The 23465-nt window shown below is 42.1% G+C and overlaps 1 protein-coding gene across 14 annotated transcripts in view; it reads left to right on the top strand.

The window, feature by feature from the left end:
- The window catches only part of rbm46 (RNA binding motif protein 46), an 83841-nt gene that overhangs the window by 20623 nt on the left and 39753 nt on the right, over window positions 1-23465 (top strand). For 10 of the 14 annotated variants that reach the window (XM_044183989.1, XM_044183993.1, XM_044183984.1 and 7 more), the window contains exons 10-11: window positions 4343-4595; window positions 6230-9531. In XM_044183989.1, the coding sequence (XP_044039924.1) occupies window positions 4343-4593 (251 nt within the window). In that variant the 3' untranslated portion in view covers window positions 4594-4595; window positions 6230-9531. Of the gene's footprint in view, window positions 1-4342; window positions 4596-6112; window positions 6134-6229; window positions 9532-12743; window positions 12768-15892; window positions 15996-19291; window positions 19690-23465 lie in introns of those variants that run through there. The other 4 variants (XR_006376503.1, XR_006376502.1, XM_044183987.1 and 1 more) reach the window with 4 other exon arrangements.

The raw sequence follows: 23465 nt of genomic DNA, 5'->3' as shown, positions 1-23465 counted from the left end.
GGCTCCTTTCAACAATGCTCATACAAAATATATAAACAGAAAATCTCACAAGTATAAAAATGAGAATCTAAAGACATAAAATAGTGCAGAATATTTTAAAATATAGGAATGAAATATATTATAAATATATGATGTATATTATAAATATATTATATATAATATACATACCCATGTGACTGAAATGAGGTCGGTTAGAGTCGTTAATGTCGGTTTCGGTAAATTTCCGATTATGTGCCGAGCCATAAGAAGTGATTCATTTTCTGTTGGATACAAGCACTTGGCTTCTCAAGGCGTTTAAAACCAGCGATGTACGATGCACATCACACCTTTTGTTTTCTATTTAAAATCCCACACCAGAGGCGTCTTCTTCCGTTTGGACGGTGAGCGCAGTGTGCTATCGTTTAAAGGCGGCTACGCGATGTCGTCAGCGTGAGTTGCATTGAAAGCATGGAGGGAGTTTTCACTGCCAGCCGTTTCGAAGTGCAGCAGAGAAGAAGGAAGAAAAGAGGCACATGGCTACGTCTATGGCTAAATCCTGGTTAAAACTGATATGCTCTTGAATATAATGCAGTTTAGTTGAATTACTCAGTCTATATTGAAGGGGGGATGGGTTGGAAGGGTTTGTGCCAGTGCCATGTTTTCACTTGGTCCCCCCAGGAGCTTTAATTAAAAAACCCTCTATTTCCGTCTCTTTGTTCCTCTCCGAGTGCACCAGAAGGCTTCGTTTAAATTAAATTGTAAGCGTTTTCTCCTCCCCAGACCCCCACAGCAATTCGGTTTCAGAGCTGTCACCTTTTTCATCCGTCTTGATTCAACAGGCCTGTTAGCTACGCTGCACGTAACCAATCAATTCAGAATCCGATTTTGTTTAATTCCCAGATACAATAAAAGCTCTAAAGTTTATATTGTTTGCACTGGTGCAGAGGCATTGTAGACGCAACTATTGTTGGTACAGTTTACTGTCCATAGAAACAGTGCAGTAGATAGTATAGGATGACATCCCATCACTTTTTCACTTCACCCCCTATTTGCATTCATACAGCAGGGCAGACAGAACTGGACTTTCAGCAGCCCGAAGCTAAAGCAGCACAATCATCTGTGTTTGCATTATTACATTTTACAGTCTGAATCTAACCGCCATCACAGTCACATAACTGCTTCCTCTTCTAGTGTTTTACATTTACATTGCAGATGATGGAAATTGGGAAACTAAGATAATACACGATAAGAGGAAACTCTGCTCCTTCTTTTATTAAGTCATGTAGTTTGTGTTCATTACTGGACTGATTTGAGTGGCAGTAAGAGAAGTTTTCACAAGTTCAGGAGGCGTCACAGTTTCTTAATTACCAGGTCGCCTGAAACCCGTAGGACTGTTTGATTCTCAGAAAAGAAAACTTGTGTGGCTTCAGAGCAGATACGACAGAAAGGGACTGGTTTGGCAGCCACGTTGTGTTGTGTATTGTCTGACAGCTGCTACGACACACTTCACAGTCTGAACCCGTGCCATCTGGCGCTCCCTCTGAGCCAATCACAGCACAGCCTGCGCCAGCCTCTCTCAAAGCCTGGCTGCAGGAACAACATGTTGTGCATTTGAGAGAGTTCTGCCCAAAATGAGATATTTGAAAATAAACATCACCTGCAGAGTGACAGCATGCCGGCTGGAAGGTGTCTGCATTTAAACATCTGCTAAGTTACTGAGTCATTCGCATATAGAGCATCCGAGATGTTAAATGCTGAGCAGTGAACGTTAAAATTAGTTGTGGTTTTACAGTGTCCTAGAAGAAAACATTTGTGTTAACGCTGTGAACAAACAAACTACTTCCTGTCCACTCATCTTCTGTGATCTGTACCGTAAGACATCCGCACTAAACTGGCTGAATGTAACGTGTTTCGCACCGTTTTGGCCCTCAGTCCACATTAAAGTCCCATTCGGACTGGATTTATGTCTCTATGGCAGTTGGGGTGATTTTAACATTACCTGCACTGGTCAGAGATTTAAATCCCATCTGATCCAAGTAATAATTACAGCCACAATGACCTCCTGCTTTTCTGTGAACTGGCTGATCCTCCTGTAATTTAAATCCCATCTGGAGCGACGTCTTTGTCTTTCAAAGTGGAGTTTTTTTTTCTGTTTGAAGAGCTGCTCGTCCTACTTATTTTCTTTTTTATCGGCGCAGTGTGAAATCTGACTTGTGTGTGAAAATGGAGGAAGTCAACACCAACATATAGGCCTATTTGGGAACCAACATGATAACAGAAAAGCTATGTGGGAAAAGCAATGTGGGCAGATTGAAGTAGTTTGTGAGTAAACGCTAAAATGAGAGAATTAAAATGGTGAAATAAGAAACAACTTACTAGAAATAGGGAAATGTATTCTTTCAAATATGCCCCCACACCCCACCCCACCCCACCGCCACACTGTCATTCTGTGGGAAACACTGAACAGACAGCTGTTGTGTCCCTCAGCTTCCTGTCCTAAAGACCATCCATCTGAAAATAGAGCAGATCGCGAGTTTTACTAAATGTGTCTCTTGGGGTCGAAGCTTAAGTGCAGCATCCATTCAACCATCCGTGCGAGTAAAATGCGGGACTCACAGAAGTCTTCACATCATTATGAAAAAGGAAGTAAGAGTGAAGAAGCTAGAGCACAAAGAGGCTGAAATACGATTCAGAGTTAAAATGTTTTTTCTTAATTGACTTGCAGGAAGCAGGTTTGTGTCGACCGACCGCCAGCCAACCCAAACGCAATTAAAAAGGCTTCTTTGGACACGAGATGTTACTTTGACAACGCGAAGGGGAGAGTTGGGAGTGCCTGGGCTACTGGAAGTCGGCCCTGTGGTGGACGCTTTTAAATCAGACTCTCTTACACCGCATCCATTTTTTTATTGTGCTCGCAGCTCCAGAGGGAACTGAATATCTCTGCCAGTGATAGAGCTCAACCCACGAGATACAAAGTGTCCCCTTTCTCCTCCTCCAAATCTTCTTTCCTTCCCCTTTCTCTCCCTTCTGCCGTCCTCTCAGGCCTTCTTTATCTCGCTCCGTCCATTGGTCCCTGCAGGATCTCATGTGGAGTATTTTTGTGATAATTGCCGCCCAAGAGGAATGAATTTGCAGAAGGGTTTAATGATTGGAGGAAAATAATTGTGATTTTATGCTGGTCAACACTGCAATTGCTATTTAAATTGTGATTATTCCTATAAATGGCCTGTGTTGGTGGTCCACGCCCTGTTAAGCAGTTAAAAAGTTTGTACCAAGCATAATGACAAATGTATTTAGCTTCCATGTGATGTTAAGCAGCGGTGTAATTTCCACTGGGGATGAGGGTAGGAACGTTTCACTTTTCTATTTTCAGGTTGATTTTCTTACTAAAGTCTCTCTAAACGTTGTCCTTTTACTGTCCTGCCACCACAGTCCAGATGACTGAACATCTGAGTTGATAACAATGTTGATACACTCATCTGAGTTGCCTTCAGTTATTACCCTGCGCTCAAAGCAATGAGCTTAACGAGCAGCAGCGAGGGGTGCACCAACTCTTTTTTTGCCCCTGGTTTACATACAGGCTGCCCTACCTTATTGGTGAAGGCTGTTGGGGATGTGTGCAGCCTGAGAGGAATACCTGTAGTCACTACTCAGGGCTAAAAAAATAAAAATGTACTGACAACTTTGTTCATATTCTCTTAGATGCTAGAATTGAACATCAGTCAAAGACAAGACAGTAATTACAGTGCTGTTTGCATTAAAAACGTGTCTTTATGTATGTAAACTCCACTTCACATCATATGATGATTCCCTCCAGAGAGAGTAAAAATGAGTCTAGCAATCTCCTAGGATCTCAGGAATGACCTGTCTATTATCTGCTAGCCTGTGTATTTAGCTAGGCAGGAAGCACTTTCATCCCTTAATTGAATCTTTAATGTAACCTTTGTGTCTGCTGCCCTCCCGCGTAGAGCTGCCATCACACTCCATAAACCAAATGATTATTTTGAGTTAGGATTTAGATTAGAAGTGCTTCAGTTTTGTAAACTTTAAGACAATCAAATCAAGGGGATACAAAGCCTGGGGTGAAGCACTGCCTGAGAAGACAAGTTGAGGGGAATCAATGTCTCTCCTGTAGGTACAAGGAAGTGTATTTCTGGAGATTGAAGCTAAATATTTATTCAACTTTGACTAGCTAGTTCTCTGATACCAACGTTCCTGGAGAGACTTCTTTTCCTTTTCTCCCAACACCCCCCTTCCCTGTTCTTTACCTCCCTTTCCATATCTCATAATATCTGCTCCTGGCTCCCCCTCCAGCTCTCTCCCCCTCTCTCACCCCCTCTCTTCTCTGTTTCCTCTCCTCCAGACTCGTCCTTCCTGAGCAGCGCTTCCTGTGATTCTCCCAGCAGCCCCTCTCCTCCACTCGCTGTCCCCCCCTCCGCCACCAGTCCCGGGGTGCTGACCTGCGGCGGCGGCAGAGCCTTCGCCTCCTGCCTCCCTCCTCCTCCCCCGCCCTCCCCCTTCCCCCTCTCTGCCCTCTCGTCTATGTCCCCGCTCACCTCCCCTGCCTCCCAAACACAGAGGTCCTACATCAGCTCCCAGTCGCCTTTCTACTGACGGTGAGACACAAACATAACTGTTTACTTCAGATAGTGATAGTTTAGGCCGCAGGATCTGCTCAGCTGCAGGATTTCATGTTTCAGAACTCCCATTAACACGTATCTCATGTGGAAGATGTTGTATACTGTGTGGATTGTACCTGGAAATGTTTTAAACCAGGGTATTGTTCTTGAAATTCGCCTCAGTGAGCTAAAAGTCAGGTCTAACCTGTGATTACGTTCATGTTCACATTCATGTCCTACATAGTGATCTCGGGGGCAGAGCAGTGGGTGTTAAGGGGTTAAAAATAGCTAGCAAGCTAACGCGTGTATGAACACTGGGGTGCCTCTTTGATCACAGCTATGCCAGCTCGTCAAACCACATCACTGTATTTGCAATGGATTTCTCTCTATATGATTAGATCACTAGTTAATGTTAGCTAGTGAGTTAGCATCACCTCACACAGCAACCGCTAGCAGCAATCAGTTTAACAGCGCTAATCTAGCTAATTGTAAAGACTTAACTGTAATTAAGGGCATTACTGTAACGAGTTAGCATTATTAACATTACCCTTAACCCTGAAATAACTTGGGGGCAGCGGACGCAAGCTTTAAAGGCATTTTGAAGCGGTGTTTCTGGCCTCTTGACTAATCGAAGTCCAGTCTTCTCTCTGTTCGCTCTGTTTTTGGTCTCCACCAGCTCCTGGGGGAAATATCTGGCTCTCTAGCGGCTAAATGCTCGGCTAGCTAGTTGCTAACTGTGTCTGTCTGCTGTTTGCTGCTGAGCAGGTAGTGTACAGCGGCTTTTTATAGCTTTTTCTCTGAAAACGATGGTACGAGAGCGGTGAGAGGTAAAGTTGTGGCCGAACAGATAAACGTCGAGCTGAAACTCACTATAAAGCTCCGTAAAGCCGAGCGGAGCTGCAGATTCAGCTGATAATCCTCTGTAGGTTCGTCACTACCAGAGACCACATTGTAATTATAAAAATATTGATTATATCCACTTTAAGGGACTTTGAGACAGCGAGTTGTTCCAGCAGCTGTCTTTGTTGTGTCCAACGTAAACACAGCAACAGTGCAGCAAGGAGAGAGAGGGCGCGGACATTTGCCGCTGACGTCTGAGTTGATGATGAACCTTTTTCACCTTTGCCCGTGACCGCGGCAACCACAGGAACCACCCCGAAGGTGCCGTCAGACAGCGAGCAGTTACCCCTGCGTCGGCTGTAGCCGCTCGCCGTCTGAAACAAACCTGTACTCTTCAGGGTGGTTGGCTGCACGTAGCTACACCTGCAGTTCATACGGTGCTTGTTGTTGCTGTTAAGTGACAATAAAGAGCATCCAGTTTAAAAACACTGGGACTTTCTCTGTCCTCTTGTACTTGTTTCTTCTGAGCCTTCAGTGTCTTTGTCACATCACTCCTCTCCTCTGAGTCTTTTCTTGCCGCACATTTCTGTTATTTGTGTTTGGATATTTGCAGCATTTCTGGGTTTGGAGGTTTCTCTTGATGTTTTTAAGTCTTTTATGTGTTTTGACTTTAGGGGCCGCAGTACAAGTCTTTACATTTGCACACAGAAAAAGACTCCAGCTATCATCTCTTCTCATTTACACATTAGACGTTTCATCCAGTGATGTAAAGATGTGACATGTTGTTGCAGGAGGCCTTTTCTCATCTGAGATTCAGCAGTGAGGGGATGATCTGAGGACAAGAAGGAGAAAAGGCAGGACTGTCTTTATTATGATTACACTACGAGATATTTCTGTTGTTTTTGTAATGTGCTGCCTCTGGCTGACTTTCAGAGGCTTCAGATGTTCGGCACAGACGGACGAACAGAGAGCTGTTCACGTCTTCCATCTGTTTGTTTCAATCCTCCCTCTATTTAAATTTTGATCTCAGTCAGAGATGACGGAGGGAGAGACGGACAATGTTTAGTTTCCGCTCAGCCCGCTCAGCTTCTTCTCTCTTTCACCTCTGATTTAGAAAACTAAACTAAAAGAGAACAAAGATAGACCCTGTTTAGATTTTACACAAAGGACTTATCGAACTGATAAAGTCTTTTCTCAACCTCTGTTAAATGTCAGCCTCCACCTCTTCTCTTGCTTCGTTTTCCTACAGCCAAAGTTCACCGTACCATACCCATAATGCCACAGCAGGGACTCAGATATCTCATCCATACTTATGTACGAACGTTTACACAATCCTGCCATCAGATCAGGTGATTTTTGGTGGGTTTTTTCTTACCTGTGAGTGCCAGTCTAATTGTTTTCCATTTAGTTTCAGTTTTTAGGTGAAAGATATATATTTGTCTAATAAATCAACATCCATATGAGAACAAAGTTGAACAAAATTTGAGTCTTACACGGGAGAAGAAACAGGCGATCCTTTCCGCCGTAATAATTCAGACTTCTGAACTGATCGTCTCCTCGCTGACAGAAGTACAAGTTCCTACGCACGTTAATGCCGTCGTTTTTTAGGTTTAGTCTGGTAGTCTTAAGTGTACCGAGCTCCATTAGAATGAATTACAGAGAAAGAGTAGAAAATGCAAAAGGCTTGAGAGATTAAAGCAGCCCTTTCCACTACATTAGAGTCTGATTTTTATTTCCTTTCATCCTCCCATTACACCACTCGTGTCTGGAGAGAGCTACAAACAGAGAATGAGATGAGGGAGGACGATGGGTGACTTAGCTTTCTTCCTCTTCTTCTTCTTCCAGAGGAATGTTTGTAGCTACTGGTCCCTTTCATGTTGTGTTAACCTGAGTTATCTGAGGGGAGGAAGAGGGACCTTAAAGGCAGATTTAAAGCGTCTGTCCAATCCGTCCGATTTTACGAGCACGTTCTTTTTCGGGTGTCGAGAGTTAACGGTCATCCGAGGAGGAGGAAGGAGAGCTATTTTTTGATGTCTCCTAATTGGCTGAAAGAAGTCGACATCCTGACAAAGCTGAGAGTTTTGAGCTTCTGGTCATCAGAGACGAATCTTAAGGTTGGAAAAGAGAAAGCGGGAAGTTTTTTTCCACGTTTCCCAATTTGCCTGACCCACTTCACGACTGTGTTTTTGTAGATTTTTAAGACCCCAGTCATCTGAAGGAGGAAGAAAAACATGAGGATGAAGCAGAAAAAGCCTTTGAGGGCAGATTTAAGACCTTTTTTTTTTTTTTTTCAGACTAAACTTACAGACCTCTTTCTTGTTCGCGTTAATTTAAAACCACATTCAGGGAAGAAGAAAAGCGTTAAAAGGGGAGAGGACACCATTAGACATGTTTTTCCATGTTTCCTAATTTGCCTGATTTCATGGTCTCCTCATTGTGCTTCCACATTATGGATCTGTGAAGAAAAAGAGCGGTAAAACAAAGCGTTACAGAGAAGTTAATGTGATTAGTCAGTCTCATGGAAGACACAGAGCGAAGTTTTATCAACTTTAAGTGATCACATGGTGGGTGTTTTATATGCAGATTTTAGTGTACTCCATATATTTAAGTTTGACTACTTTTAAGCCAACAAAGAAAATAAATTGATGAGTAAACAAGTATTTTCCACCATTTCCCCACCAGATTTGCATCCCTAGCTTTAGAACGGCCTTTAAACCTTTTATTTTGGAAAACAAAATTTACTGGAAATAAAACTGCACATTTGAATGAGTAAAATACGAAAAAAGTAATTAAAATGACTCGAGAGACTTTTTCCTTTTGGTGTCAGAGCTGGAGAAGAGGATGAAAGCGGGAGGTGTGTTTATTTCTTTATCAGAGGAAATGAAAGAAAAGAACATTAGAAGCAGACTGGAGTCAGTAATGTACGTTATTTTAAAAGTTACACAAGGACAAACATTTTATTTGCACTTAGTGACCCGTTAGATTAATTCAAAGCACACAGAGGCGAGGCGGGAGTTTGGAGGTTATATGAGTGTTTTCACATTTGTCTTCACTCCAACTCTGAAGGTTTTAAGTAGTTGTATTGATCTGCTTTAATGTGTCGCAGATCAAACGAGGTGCACAAAGAGTTTTTAAGGCAAATGATTTTCTTTATGTCATGTCTTGTTTATGTCTATTGATTGGTTCAGACTGAGCAGCTGATGAAAGTTCTTGTTGAGTTATTTGTGTCAGTTCAGGCCCTTTGGAGCTTTGAACACCTTTAACATGTTTTTATATATTAATACGATGAATGTGTTTGTGCAGTTTTCTCACATTTACTGTGAATGTTTTACGATCCTTTAATCCAGTCTGTGTTTCAGTTTGAAGTTTTGTTTTCAGGCTGATTAATAGAAAATCTGTATAGAACGTTCTTTAAGTAGCTACTCAGTACACGTTTCTGTGCTTGATTTTGTTGTTATGAGGAGAAGTTATGGTGTAATTTGGGGGAAAAAGTCAGTTTTGTTTGTCGAATTACTTTTCAGACTTTAAAAGTGATAGAGAGAATTAGATTATTCCACTTCCAGGTTGTAACATTTGTCCCTGTTGTCTTTTTATTCAGTGAACCAACTCCAATCCAAACCACAATACGTTGTGATTTTCTTTTAATGTGTTCTTAATTTTAGATTGTATTATTATTTTTTAGGATTAATTTGCATCAGTAAACAGATTACAATTTTAAAAAGAGACCTATTTATTTAACAATCCAGAGAATAAAACCTAATCAAAGCCACAAATCAGGAAAACAGCACTAAAAGAAAGCTAAATGACTTAGTGTTAATAAATGTGACCCTATTTATTTAAAAGTTAGCATGAAATTTCATTTATAAAATTTAAAATATGTCACACCCACTTTAAATAAAAAAGAATGAAGAGTTTGATTACAAAATGAGAACTCAGTCTTGTGATTAAATTGTAACATGAAAATGGAAAGAAAGTGTTGAAGTGATGTCATCTCAGGATTCATGTTTTCTTCTGTGATTTAGAAACACTGAGCTATGTTTTGTCTTTAAGGACATTCAGTGTTTTGGGAATAAAACCACTGTTGACAGATTTATTTAGTAGCTAATGTGTTGTTTGTCAAAAGAAATGACAATATTTTAAATGCCATAAGAGTTTTCCCACCCATGGACATGGAGAGGGTTCATATCCAGTATCTCGTCGAGGGTACCGCGTGAGTATGGGGTACTGGGGTCTTTAGTGTGAGCCATCCGGTCCTTGTGCAACTAGCGTGAGGGTTGAGTACGTTCTCAGTCGGCATTGGCCTCCACCAGGGTTGTGCCTGGTCACCAATAAAGAAGTAGTTCTGCTAACTTCATCACACAATGACCCCCCGATGCGCACTGGGGCAGTTTACACGTATAAAAGCACTTGGGATGAAAGTCGACATCTCTAAGTCTGAGGCCACGGTACTCGTGTTACTTCAGGTTGGACATGACTTGTTGAGTGAGTTCAAGAGTCCCACAGAAATGTTCACGAGGGAGGTTAAGATGGGACCCAAGACCGTCAGGTGGATTGGTGCAGAAATCCACCTACGAGACCGGGTGGCTCGTAGCAAAAGCCCCGGCACCCCGGCAGTAATGTGGGCGATGCACCGTATTGTTGTCCCTTTGGCCTAGTGGCAACACTTGGTATTGCAGACTGGCCCAAAAATACACAATCTTTACAAAAAGAACTGCTGTAAAATGAATACATTTTGCCGAGCGCCACAAACACCCTGAAATGACTCTTTGTATTATCAGAATTTGATCCATTAGATCCCGTTAAATTTGGCCCTATATTATTTTAACCCCATGTGTGCGTGGAGGCGGCAGGAAGTCAGCTGGTTCGGCATGCTCACTACAGGCCCAAAAACGCTGAAAAAAACAACGTATGAGCCCAGTAAGCTGGAACGCGGTAATACGTGGCCTGAAGCCGAAGCTCGCGGTTTATTGGTCAGTTTATTGGTCATGAGCTTTGGGTAATGACCAAAAGAATGAATGAGATCACGGATACAAGCAGCCTCGGCTTTAGCCTAGCAGCTGATCACTTGCGGCCCCTAGCAGCAGGTTCAGAGGAGTCAGCAGTCAAAAGCCAGACTCTCAGTCTCCAGCCATGCTGGATTCAATTTACACTTCCCTGGCATATTTAGTTTTTGGTAACGGACTCGTCAAGGCGAGGAAGAAAGAAGAGCGAGAGATGGTGACGAGTCAGAATAAAAAAAAAAAGAAAAAGCTGAGCGATTTCTGATTCTGAGCAATTTAATGACTTGATGAACAAAACTTTGGTCAAAATATAAGACAGCGTTATGTGGTTCATTTGAATTTCAGGGACTTTTTAAGCACTTTGTTAAAAAAGGGCAGCTATTTTCAAGGTATTCCAGCACTCGGTAATTGTTATCGGCGGCAAAAACCGCGATCGGGGCATCCCTAGTGTAAACCCTCGATGATGTTCATCAAGACGGGTGTTTTGATGCGTGTCGTACGCTGTCGATGTGTGTTGCCCTTTAGAGATAGGACTTCAGACACTGGGAAGGAGCTGGGAAAAGAGCCGCTGCTCTGAAGGAGTCATTTGAGGAGGTTCTGGCATCCGATGCCTCCTGGACTCCTTCCTGTGGAGGTCTTCTGGACGTGTAAACCCTGTGGTAGACCCAGGACACACTAGACGACGTGGCTGAAGTAGAGGACTACCTTTGTTAGTCTGACCTGGAAAAGCAAATGGAAATTCACGAAAAATAATCCTCGTTCTGCTGTAAAAGTCGACTTTGCACTCGCGTCCCCTCTGCAGCTCTGGCTTCTTTTCCCTCCACAAACAGTTTTCGGATCCTCTTCACCCTGAACCGTCAGCTCCTCAGGGAAGTAACAAAGAGGACCTTTCTACTTGAGTCCATCTTCGTAGCATGAAAACAAAAATCGTTCCTTCAAGCAGATGTAGAAGTCATCCGCCAGGTTTTCTGATCACGGGCAGGTTTTTGTTTGGTATTCCCACCTCCAGAAAATACTTTTATGACACTTTGAGAATGGTAAAGTACTGAAGTAAAAAAAGAAAGTATTACATGGTCACATGGTCTATTTAGTAGCTGTTCTGGAGCTTTTGACTTTCTCAGCTTTTGTTTCCAAGGTCAATAATGAGATTTGAACCTCGACTTTTTAATCAACATGGCTGAGAAGTCCTTGAAGTGCTCAGAAAATAATGGAAATTATACAATTCCATGACATCTGCTGATGAAAATCATGTGATATGTTGGAAAGCCCCAGATCAGCTACTAAATGGACCTTGTGGTGAGATTGCTTTTTTTTTGACACATATCTACTTCTCCATTTTCTGGTTGTTTGTACTTGTAAATATGTTTGTCATTAGCTCCAAGAGATTATCTCTTTACAAAAACAACTACTTTATTTCTTGAATTATTGGAAAGTACATTTTGGCTCTTTTGGAGAGGTTTGGCACACAAAGGGACCCCTAGATACACGGCCTACTAATTACCCCGTAAAACCTTTTACATATCAACCTGAAATTTGGTACATTCATGGACAAGAAGTGTGGGAACCAGGAAATGTAAAATTTAAAGAGTTTTATAATTCATATTTTAGTAGGTTCATTGTAAAACAAAACAAATGCAAAGTAATTTTAATTGAGTTGCCCAAATTGTGTATTCAATGTCCTATATTTTCATGGAGGTACATTAAGTAATTTATACTTATACATTTAATGGTACAAGTGTTATCTTCAATTTAAACAATTAACTGTGGTCCTGTGATGTTTACATGAGAAGTAATTAAGCATTAAATAGAGTTCAGGCAGAAAGAGGCCCAAAGCAGCTACTGCAGAAACGAGTTAACTCGTTTTAGCTGTTTTTTTTATTGTTAAAAAGTCTGTTGTAATGTTTAGAGTTTAAAGGTCAGAGTGTGTATTATTACATTCAGGGTGTGTGTGTGAATGAAAGAGTGGCATGTCCGATAAAGAGCTTACACCCATCGTGAGATTACATCCGGAGCTGCTGCTTCAATGCAGAAACGCAGTTTTCTGGTGTTTGTGTGTTTAGAGAGAGAGAGACCACAAGTAATTGAGTGTGAGATGGTGAGAAGAGATGTGTGTGTTTATAATAAACAAGTGGCTCTGTTGTGTGTGTGTGTGTGTGTGTGTGTGTTCAGACTAATCTCTTCTTGTCTCCGATAGAAGTGGCTGCTGTATCTGTTCGAGCAGCTTCTCACTCACTTTCTCTCTCCGAAGGAAAGAAGACACCTCGACAGAAGTATGTTTCCGCTCTAACAGCCTCCACTCTTCTAGGAAAACGCCCCTCCAGATGTCGAACCTGGCTGCAGGGATCTGCTCCCATTCAGACACAAGAGCATCAGCGAGGTCCAACCCCTGGTGCTGGTGATCGGGTCTGGCTCACAGTCGGTGTTCAGTTCATCCCAAAGGTGTTGAGTTCAGGGCTCTGAGCAGGCCACGGTCTTCCACACCGAACTGGGAAAAGCATTTCTTTGTGCACGCGGGCATTGTGATGTTGAAACAGGAAGGAGACAAACACAAACTGTTGACGCAAAGTTGGAAGAACGCTAAAATATTATCGTATGCTGTAGCATTAACATTTCCTTGATGGGAACTAAGGGGACTAGACCAAAGCAGAATAAATTACTGATTATTGGACTGAATTTCCCTAAATTCTTTACGCCATTATTAAGTCGCTCATCATGTTCACGTTGTTCCTCGTTGGGAGGTTATTTTCTCCTAACCAATCAGGAGTGACTGACGAATCCTTCCCGTCAGTGTCATTCTCAATCGTAGCAGTTTCTAGGAGCAGCTTTCTTTACGTCGTTTGAAGAAAAATGCACATTTAATATGCCGAGTTTTTATTTCTGAGAGTCAACTTAGAACAACTTGTACAGCTGCGTCCATCTCATCCGCGGTTCTCAACGGTTCTCATCATTTTTGTGGCAGTTTTTCTTTCGTTATTTTCCATAGATGTAGCTAGCTAGCTAGCCGTGGTGACGTCCTAACTTTTAATCCGACATACAAAACTAGAAATGGCTTGGTTGTTTTTCTAGCCGCCGTACTTTGAGATTAATGCTAACAGTGTAACATTTGTGCGCTGACATGATAAAGCTGGTATGCTGGTTAAACGAAGCTAAAATAGGAATGTTACAACAACAACACGCTAAACGTTAGCATGTTAACGTCCAGTAATTATTAACATGCATGTTAGCACTACACCCCGACAGCATTGTAGATATTTTGGAAAAATCTGATAATAAATCACCCGATATTCGTTTAACATTTACGCAAAATATAAGAATTAAGAATTGTGAGTATGAGGCGTTTTGCAGTGAAAAATAAACTTGTCAGTGCTTTCTGGTGGACAAACTATGTGATGGTGACACTGTTTCTAAATGACATGTCTTTGGTGTTTCTCTACTGCAATTTCATGTTACTTAACTGATATTTACTCTGGTGCCGAGATATCTGTGAGCTAAAACTGATATTGGTCAGGCTCTACTAAACGTGTTAGCATTTCTGCAGCTTACAAACTTTAACTTTTAAGTTTTAATCTCGAAGTGCAGCTGAGTCTGACAAAGTCTTGCTTGGACTGATGAAAAGTCTGAGATGTCCTAAAATGGCCACCGTACAGATGATAAACCTAACAACATGGCCTTTCTTCTGGCACCATCCTCACGACGAACTTTACCCCACAAGTGGTCGTTTTTGGGATTCCTGTACATTTTTTGCAACCACTCCGATTTTTGATAATCTATCTTTGAAGGTCACATTGCCAAGTGTTGCATATATATTTTTATTTGATCAGCCGACCATAACCTCAGCAGGATGTAACCAACCGTGTGCCTGTACATGCTTTGTTATATGACGAAAAAGTTTTGGGTCTACAGAAAACAGAACGTCCCTCCTGCAGCGGCACAAATCATTATATGTTAATCGTCATCAAACATGGCGGCTTACTGGTTACGAGTTACTGGTTACGAGTTAGTTACAAAACGGCAGCATGTGAAAACACCTTTCTTCTGTCTCACAGGTAAGGCTTCACTGATTTCTCCATTTTGGACTTTTCTCAGAGATCAGTGCATCCAAACAAGTTTGTCCAGCGAGTGATCCGGTCAGTTTCAAACAAAATCAACTCCCACACCATCCTGACGTGGTTTTCAAACGGTCCTGGCCCGTTGTTTTCTTTTGCAGTATCTTTTTATATTTCTGCTTTTAATTCAGGTTTTGTGCATGAAAACAGGTGGATAGAAACGCGCTTTTTGTGTTTTGTCTGATTTTATTTCTTGTTCTCTTTCCCTTCATCCCTCTTTTCTTCTGTTAGCCTTTTTTAGCTCCAGTCTCTCTTCTCCTCTCTGACTCACTTTTATAATCCCTGTTCACCAGCTCTCCTCTTCTTCTCTGCTCAGCTATTCTCCTGTCAGCATTCAGAGCTCAACACCTTTGTTGTAATCAGGTCTGTTGTTGCAGCAGAGTGTGTGTGTGTGTGTGTGTGTGTGTGTGTGTGTGTTAGATGGGAAAAGTGAGTTTTCAGGTGTTTTTAGCTCCTTGTTGCTGTTTTTTGCTGTGTGATGGTTAAAAGGACATCAAAGTGCTGTTTCTTTTCTTTTAACTCGCTGATGGAAGAAAACTCTTAACTGTGTGAAAACTGCTGAAACCCTGTTTGTGTGTTTGTACGTGTATCTTTGTGAGGACCAATTTGAGTTTTAGACCTTGGCAGTGAGCACATTTTTGGAAAGTGAGGACGTTTTGGCCTTCAAAGGGCTGTTTGAGCGTTAAGACTTGGCTTTAAGGTCAATGTTAGAATTAGGGTTAGGGTTAAGGGAATGCATCATGTCAAAGAGGGTCCTCACAAATATACAACTACAAACGCATGTTGATTTGAGTTGTACTGCAGTCAAAGTCTTACGAATTAGAGATAATATAGTAAATATGTCTTCATAGGAGAAGTTATAATCATTGACAGTATTGTACATTAATAATTTCCTCATGCTTATAACTACATGAGTATATAAACATTAATTGTTCCTGTAAAGTGCTAAACTTTTTTTAAAACTTTAGAGGCAAAAGCAGGCAGACGATTGTGTCTTTTGTTATTTATGAAGACATTTATGATGATACTAACTGTATACAGTTAACATACATCTTCATTCAGCTCTAAGTTTATATATTTAGACTTTGTGTCGGTCATGAAACTTCTTCGCAGACGTTCGTTTATTCTACTTTTCACTTGAAGCAGCAGTTTTCTGAAATGAATGCAGTGATTCTTTCCGCTTCACTGAACACAATTAGACCCACGAACCCCCTTTTTTCTTTTTCTTCCTTTATTTGTTCATTCATGCTTTCAGAGTCTCATTAGCTGTGTTCAATAAGAAACCTGCTGATTAAGCTGCTGTCGTGTTTCTGGGTTTTTAATGACTCTGAAATTTCACTTCCTGCAGCAGGAAAAACGTCTGGTTGGATTTTTGGAAACTTTGGCCCGATTCCAGCCCGGCCCCTGCACCCTCTACCCGCTGTCTCTGTTCACGTGGAGGGTCCAAACCGGTTAGTGTCACATCCTGCTCTGCTCCCCAGGTCATGTTCTTCTTTGTTTCACGTCTTTCTGTCAGTGTTTCCTGTTTTATTTTGATAGACCTCCTCTCATATATATGTTATGTTGCTGCGTGCTCGTGTCTTGGTTCCCTGTGTCTGCCTTTGTACCCTTGGTTTTGTTAATTAAGTCATTGAACTGCGTCTAGCTCTGCCTCTGTGTCTGCGTTTGGGTCCAATTTCCCTGTGATCCTGGTTGCCTTGACAATTAACCTTAAGTGGGAGTGAGTTATAAAGCTCTCCAACACCAAGTCTGCATCGATGCAGGGTTACAAATCACACTCCTCAAGTGTAGATGGAGGAAACGCCACATACCTCTTCATGTGAGTTCTGTGCGGTTATTTGCTTACCTCCAACAGACATTTGATAGACTGTTTTTGTGCACACACGACGGAAGCAGAGGTTTCATTGTGTTTTGGAACGAACATGCCGTTGTGGACCCGAGAAAACCAAACACGTGTTGATCTGATTTGCCTTTTTGTTGCGCAACTTCAGGGGAACAAAAAGGACCTAATCAGACTAAGAATGGCCAACAAAAAAATGTTCAACAGAATAAGAAATGCGGCCAAAGAAGCGTGGGAGTGAGTTTTTATTTATTCAATTAATCATTTTTCCTTTCACAAGCTAACTGTGCCATGAATGTAATGAGTGTGCCATGTGATTGCCCATATACCTACATCTTGCTGTGTATAAGATTATCTTTTAGATAAATATTTATTTAATTACAATATCCTTTCTGAAGTCATTTGGGTAACAGGTTTATCATCAAGGAACTGGACCTTGATGGTCAAGTGTCCCCGAAACCTGAAAAGGAAATGCAAGGTTAATGGCTGATTGTTATCGAATGTAAATGTTGCCGTTTAGAGATTGCTAACATGAAGGCCGCCCACTGGGTCTGGGACTGATCAGGGGGAGGAAACTCAACATGGCCATATTATCTTGACATGCATGAGGCATTGGGGTCCAAACCATCAGTAAGTCCTCCTGTCCTCATTGTCTCATGCATGTCAAACCCCACCTTTCTCCCAGGTGACTCAAGTGTTGCCTCGTGCTCCTCTCCATCGGAGAGGGCACAGGTCCAAGAGGTAGAGGAAATGTGTCTCTAACTAGCTGTAAATATGCAGAAGGAAAAAAGGAGAGAAAACAAACTTATAATAATAATAATAATAATAATAAAACTTTATTTATAGAGCACTTATCAAAACAAAGTACAAAGTGCTTCGCAACAAGAAAAATAAAATAACACAGTGAATGACGAAATATAAAGAAATAAAACACATAAAATACAGAAAAGCAATAAAGTAAACAGTAAAATAAGCAGCCAGTTCACGTAAAATCAGGATCTGCTTTCAGATAAAAATGTGTTTTGAGACGAGATTTAAACGAAGACACTGACTCAGACAGCCTGATGTCTTCGGGCAGGTTGTTCCAGATCCTCGGGGCCCTGATGGCAAAAGCTCTGTCCCCCTTAGTTTCCATCCTGGACTCAGGAACAGACAGGAGACCCCTGCCCGAAGATCTCAGACTACGTGAAGGTTCATAAGGGATTACATGGTCTAAAATATAATCTGGAGCCATGAAGAGCCTTAAAAGTAATCAACAAGATCTTAAAATCAATCCTGAAACCAACAGGGAGCCGATGTAAAGAGGCTGAAACAGGTGTGATGTGGTCGAACCTCTTGGTCCTGGTTTACAGCCAGGTTGCACAGTTTTTAATGACATTTGTTTTTTCTAAATGGGGACGGCTCCATTAAAGTGAATGAAAAATATGCACAACAGAAATAAACACGAAATATGTGTGCACAAAATTCAGGTAGGCAGCAATCCTGTCCCTTATATCCAGGACGGTCCTGTCCACCTGCTGCAACACTGTGAGCACTCGGGGGACTTTCTTCATGGGGGAGGTCTTCATTTTCATCAAGGACATCATTCATTTTGACGCACAGATCGTGCAGAAATGATGTCTGGGGCAAAGCTTGGACTGACCCCCAGGGCCTTGAATATTGTGGCCCTTACAGCGTTCGTTCATCATCCCAAATGCTCGTTCCATGACACAAGGAGCCCTGGAATGATTCCAGTTGAACCTTTCCTGGACCCGGCCTTGCAGAGGGACCTTGTATGGTGTTAGGGTGGCAACTGGTGCATTAATATGGATGGAAAAAGCTGTAATCCCTGTGGTGCTGGTTCCCTGGAGGTCTGATCCTGATATGGCATCCATCAATGGCACCAGCAGCCAGGACAAAGGCTGCAATTTGTGGCAGCTCATCTGGAGTTGGCAGTGAAATCAGGGTGTGTAACTTGGTCTTTATCTCCCTGCTAACTTTGTAAATCGTTCGGTGCACACTGGTTTTGGGAATCCCAAATGCAGAGCTCCGTACAGAGAGGGAAAGCCCATGGGCCAAGCTATAAAGTAAGACAAGCACCTCTACCTCCCGGATGTTTTCATGTGAAGCAACTATCTCATCGTGTCAGACGCTTCTCATGTTTTTGTGATGTTTGTTTATGTGCAGCAACGGACTGTGGCACTGCGCCCGAGACAAATTTCCCCTCGGGGACAATAAAGTTTACTCTCCACTCAGCCGTGGTCCTTTGGAGAGGAACGTATTTTTAGCTAATATGCCACACTTGGTCTTGTGAGACGAAAACGTCTCTTCAGGCAAACCTCTGGATTTGCATATAAACGAAGCATTCAGCATGTACAGCACTTTGCCCTCCTGGAAACCAAAAGACATGGTATTGTTAGAATACAGTGCGATACTAATGTCCATAATCTGTTGGAAATTCCATCCACTGAAGTGATATGATATGTATTATTATGTTTGGATATGTATGGATTATTGTTGCTTGAAATTAAAAGAAATGATTGGCAGCGGTGCATGTTTGAAAATGTGGAGTAATGTCTGTTTTGTTGCAGTCACTGCAAATAACTATAAATACATGTATTTTTGCCAGAGGTCAGGAGCTGCAGCCATGATACTCATATAACTTATATGGCCTATAAGTCATTTCACATGTTTAACACAGGAAACAAAAAGGAAAAAAGATTTAAGATAAAAGGTTTATCAAAATAAATCAATGAATGTAAACCTACACAACGCGTTAAAATATATCTTATAGTAAAACAATGTAAAAGTTAATAGAAAAGAAGAAGAAAGGAGCGTTTTGGTAAATGTTGGCACGCTTACCTGCCGCTGGTACATCAACGCTAAAATGCGCCTTCGGGCGGATCTCACCCTTGCATCCTCCAACAGGTGATGGGTCGCAGCAGCCGAAAGACGTTGATTGGACACCGTGCTGACGAATGTTCCTGTTTCCGTCGGAGAAAGGCAGGCCGTCCCAAAGCTGAGTTTACACCCTCTCCCTAAAGACACCCTCCACAGCCCCCCAGTTACCCGACATGGGCTCAGGTGAGTCCTGAACCATCCCTTAGTTATGCCGCTACAGGCCCAGACTGCCGGGAGACTTCCCATGATGCACTGAGCTCCTCTCCCTCTCTGTGCATTCTTATCCCATCAACGCATGTCACAAACTCGACGTCTTCTCTCTGCTGTAGACTCCACAGAGTTACTCTCCGTCTCGGACTGGGAGTGTGTAGGGGCCGGACTGGAACTGGGCCCTTCAGACACACTGGGATCTGCCGAGGTCAAAGGTCAGAAACCTGTTTTATTGTGGAGATCAATGATGCAGTACAGTCTTCTTGTTTCCCTTCCACTCCTCCTCATTCCCCTTTTTCTTTTCTTTCCTCCTCTCCCTTCTTTTCATTCCTCTACTCCTCCTCATTCTCTCTTTTCCATTTCCTTCTCCTTTTCCTTCCTCTCCTCTTCATTTTCCAACCTCCCCTTCTTCTCCTCCTCCTCCTCCTTTTCATTCCTTTTCTTCTCCTCTTCTTCCTTCTCCTCATTCTTCTCTTTCCCCTTTGTCTTGTGGAGGGCAAATAACGAGAGAAGAAAGAATAAAAAGGAGAAGAGGAGGAAGTCTTGAATTTAAATAGAGGGGAAAATAGGGAGAACTGAAGGGAGGAGATCCTCCTCATGCCTCGTCTCGTCATGTCAAGTGAGAAAAAGAGGAGGATAAAGGGGAAAGAGGAGGACAGATGGAGGAAGAACTCAAAATTAGAGGGAAAACTGATGAAGATGAAAGCTGATGAGTAGAGAATTTGAGCCGAAGGGAGGAGATGGAAGGAGGAAGAAGATGAGGGGGGAGGTGCAGAAGTTAAACAGATGAGATTATGAAACGCAGTGGGAGGGAGGACGAGGAAAAGTCTAATATTTGTGTTCTGGGGCGTGTGGCTCTAATTAAGAAAAGAAAGCGTGTGATTATTAGCAGGAGGGAACAAATACATCCACACAGTTAATGTTTAACGGGCTGGAGGTTTATCCTCCATGTAATTCACTCTGTCAGCACCGAAACTGCACATTCTTCTTCTGCTCTTTATTATCTCCCCGTCAGCACAAAAACAAAAACAGTCCTCCCCAGATCTCTGCTTAATCTCCTGTTTCACTCTTCCTCTCGTTTTTCTGCCTCATTTGTTCGTTGCGTCTCGCGGCGCTGGGAGTTCATCTTCCAGTCAGGCGTCTCCCTGGACGCCTCGCCGCCGACTGCCCTTCACCTCACTCTGCCCGCCCGCTTTCAAAGGAACAGACAGAAACAAAGATGGAGGCTCAGATCTTTTATTGCTCCGTTGTCAGAAGAAATCTGCTCAGAAACGGGTTAAAAGGACAAGAGAAAAATGTTCAAATCAAATGAGTCATGAGTGTGTTTTAGCCCTTCTTCTTCTTCTTCTTCTTCTAATTATTATTATTGCAGGGTGACGAGCATCAATTTGTCAGGATAAATCTGAGAAAATAACTGCCACAAAATCAGATTCTGGTGTTTTAAATGTTATTCAAAGCCCAGATGTTGAGGATTTGAAAATTTCAGGCTTCAAAGACACCTGATGGTTTCATCATTAAAGGCCACCTGTCGAACTCATACAGCAGCATATCGCCAGGATGTTGGGGTGTCTCTCTTTCTTTCAACAAACAGCTAATATAGCAAACATTATTAACACTGTCAGTACTGTTATACAGTTAGCTGCCTTTATAAGCTATCGCTAAATAGCCAACGTGAAGAAACGTTGCGAGTTCAGCATCAAACATCCCTTTACTCGCCGAGAGCTGTCTCTCGTTTTGCTTCTGTTTCTGTCTCTTCTTTCTTTGCCGCCAAACGGGGTTTCTTGCCCTCAGGGGCGGCGCTGCTTCTTCGTCCTCTCATGTTGGACCGAGGGCAGACTGGACACCACAGTGACTCACTATCGCCTCTCGAGGTACAGAGAGGTATTACGAAACAGGACGGCGTGCCAACTTCAGTAGATACCTCTGCCGCAAAATACATAGGCGTCTTTGACGTAACGTCAAAACTGTTACTTCTTCACATTCTGTTGATAATTTGTTTATTTTTGAACGTTTTAAACTAAACTACATATAGCTCCTTTGAAGAATGCACCATCAAATAAAAAAAAAAAAAAGTCATCACATTGTAAGATAAACACACATTAAAAGAGTACTCCACTGATTTAGCATTACACACCTGTTGGACTCACAATGGACAGTTTATTTAAAAAAAAGTACCAAAATCGATGCAGCAAAACCAGAGATGTCGTCTTTTTTATTCCACATATTCTTCCTACTCAAAACCTGGCGCCTACATTACCCACGATGCACCTTTACTGCCGACAGTTCCATCGATGTTTGGTGTGTGTTAGAAGCAACATTAAGGTCTTCACTTCGTTTAAGCCAAACTTTATTCCAGCTTAATGGGAATATGAATGTTAAGTTTAACACAAGGGGCTTAAAAAGTATTCCGATGGTGTTTTATGTTTCTTAATACATTTAAATGAAATTGTAAAAACACCAGAACAAAATAAATTGTGTCCAGATTTTTTTCTTCCTCCCTCTTAAAATATATTTTTGTCATGTTTTCATTACATCCGGACCTGAAACTAAATACTCCACACTTGTTTCTCCTGTCCGTTCCTCGTTTTTCAGTCTCTCATCCTGAGGCTAAAAAATCTCCTTCTCTCCACTGTGGCTTTTATTTTTAATTTCTTTCTGGCTTACTCTTAAGGCGGCCTTTATAAACGTGCCTGAGCTGTAAATGAAATTGTTTTATACAGGGAGTACTTGTAATTGCACCGTAACATTCACACATTCCCCATTCACATGGGAAATTTAATGAGTCCCACCGGCATACTGGTCTAATTTTACTTTCTCAAAGCTTTGAGTTTGCACCAGAAAAAGTTTTTCCAAAACCGTCCTCTGTAGAATGCCAGGTTTCACAAGAGTAGGTGAAGAGGAAGAAAAGATCGCATGCTGTTACGTCACGTGGGATTAGTAAACCGTCATGGGAGCTCCATCTTTCACCAATTTGTGAATGAGTCGCTACTTTACGAATCAGACGTGGCAGGTTTGCATGGGATTAAAATCCCAGACGTTCTCCAATTATTCCAAATCCTGGACGTCCCCGGGAGAAGTCAGTCCCGGGGGAGAGGGGGGCTTTGGTCTTCGCTGTGATGTACGGATCGAACTCGAGGCTTTGAAGTGAAGCCCAGCAGGCGTCTTTTCCTCTGAGTGTTTCGCTCTCTGAGCTATTTCAGAAACAGAAAAGTAGGCGTCGACTCTGCCAGAATGCCCCTCCAAGACACACACAGACCTCGGTGTGGTGTGTCTGAAATGTATATCCTGGTAGGCTTGAAAACAGCCACATCTGCTTCATGTGTGTGTGTGTGAGCCCCCCGGGAGACTCACGAGTGTGTTTTTGTGCTCTATTCGTCTTAGTTTATACTGCGGGGATACAATAAGCAGCGCCGCTTCTCTCTGAAATGAGATAAATTAGTTTTTGTCGTCATTGTGTTTCAGGAAATCGTATGAAACAAATGTGCTCATTATAAGATCCTTTTCTTCCATTTCACAGTTCAGATTAGACTGTCTGCAGAGGAAAACACAAAGTAATGTACTCCTAATGCTCGTAATTCATCTCAGGGAAAAGTTTTGCAGCATTAACAACAAAACTTGAGGCGAAACAGTGACTGATGTGACAACAAAACTTCACTGACCTCGTAAAGTCTGGCGGTATTTTTCATTCCCAGTCTGTCCCTATGGACAGATTGACATGAAGACATTTATTCCCCCCAGAGGATGAATCCTAATGACCTCTGTGATCTGTCGACTTCTCATGTAGAGCCACCAACAGATAAAACTTTCCACTTCAGTTCATGACAGGATACCTCTAAAACGGACCGGATCAGCCTCAGATATACTTTGAGCACATTAGAACACCTATGTTAGCATCTTTCTGCTACATGATAGTGTTAGCATGTTAGAATTCATCTCATACATTGTAGAGCCGTAGTATAGCCGAGATGCTAACCTAACCATGCCATTGTTT

Source organism: Siniperca chuatsi, linkage group LG22 (genome assembly GCF_020085105.1).
Source record: "Siniperca chuatsi isolate FFG_IHB_CAS linkage group LG22, ASM2008510v1, whole genome shotgun sequence".
NCBI lineage: Eukaryota > Metazoa > Chordata > Actinopteri > Centrarchiformes > Sinipercidae > Siniperca > Siniperca chuatsi.
Note: the sequence above shows the minus strand (reverse complement) of the source record. Positions and strands in the feature narration are given on the sequence as shown.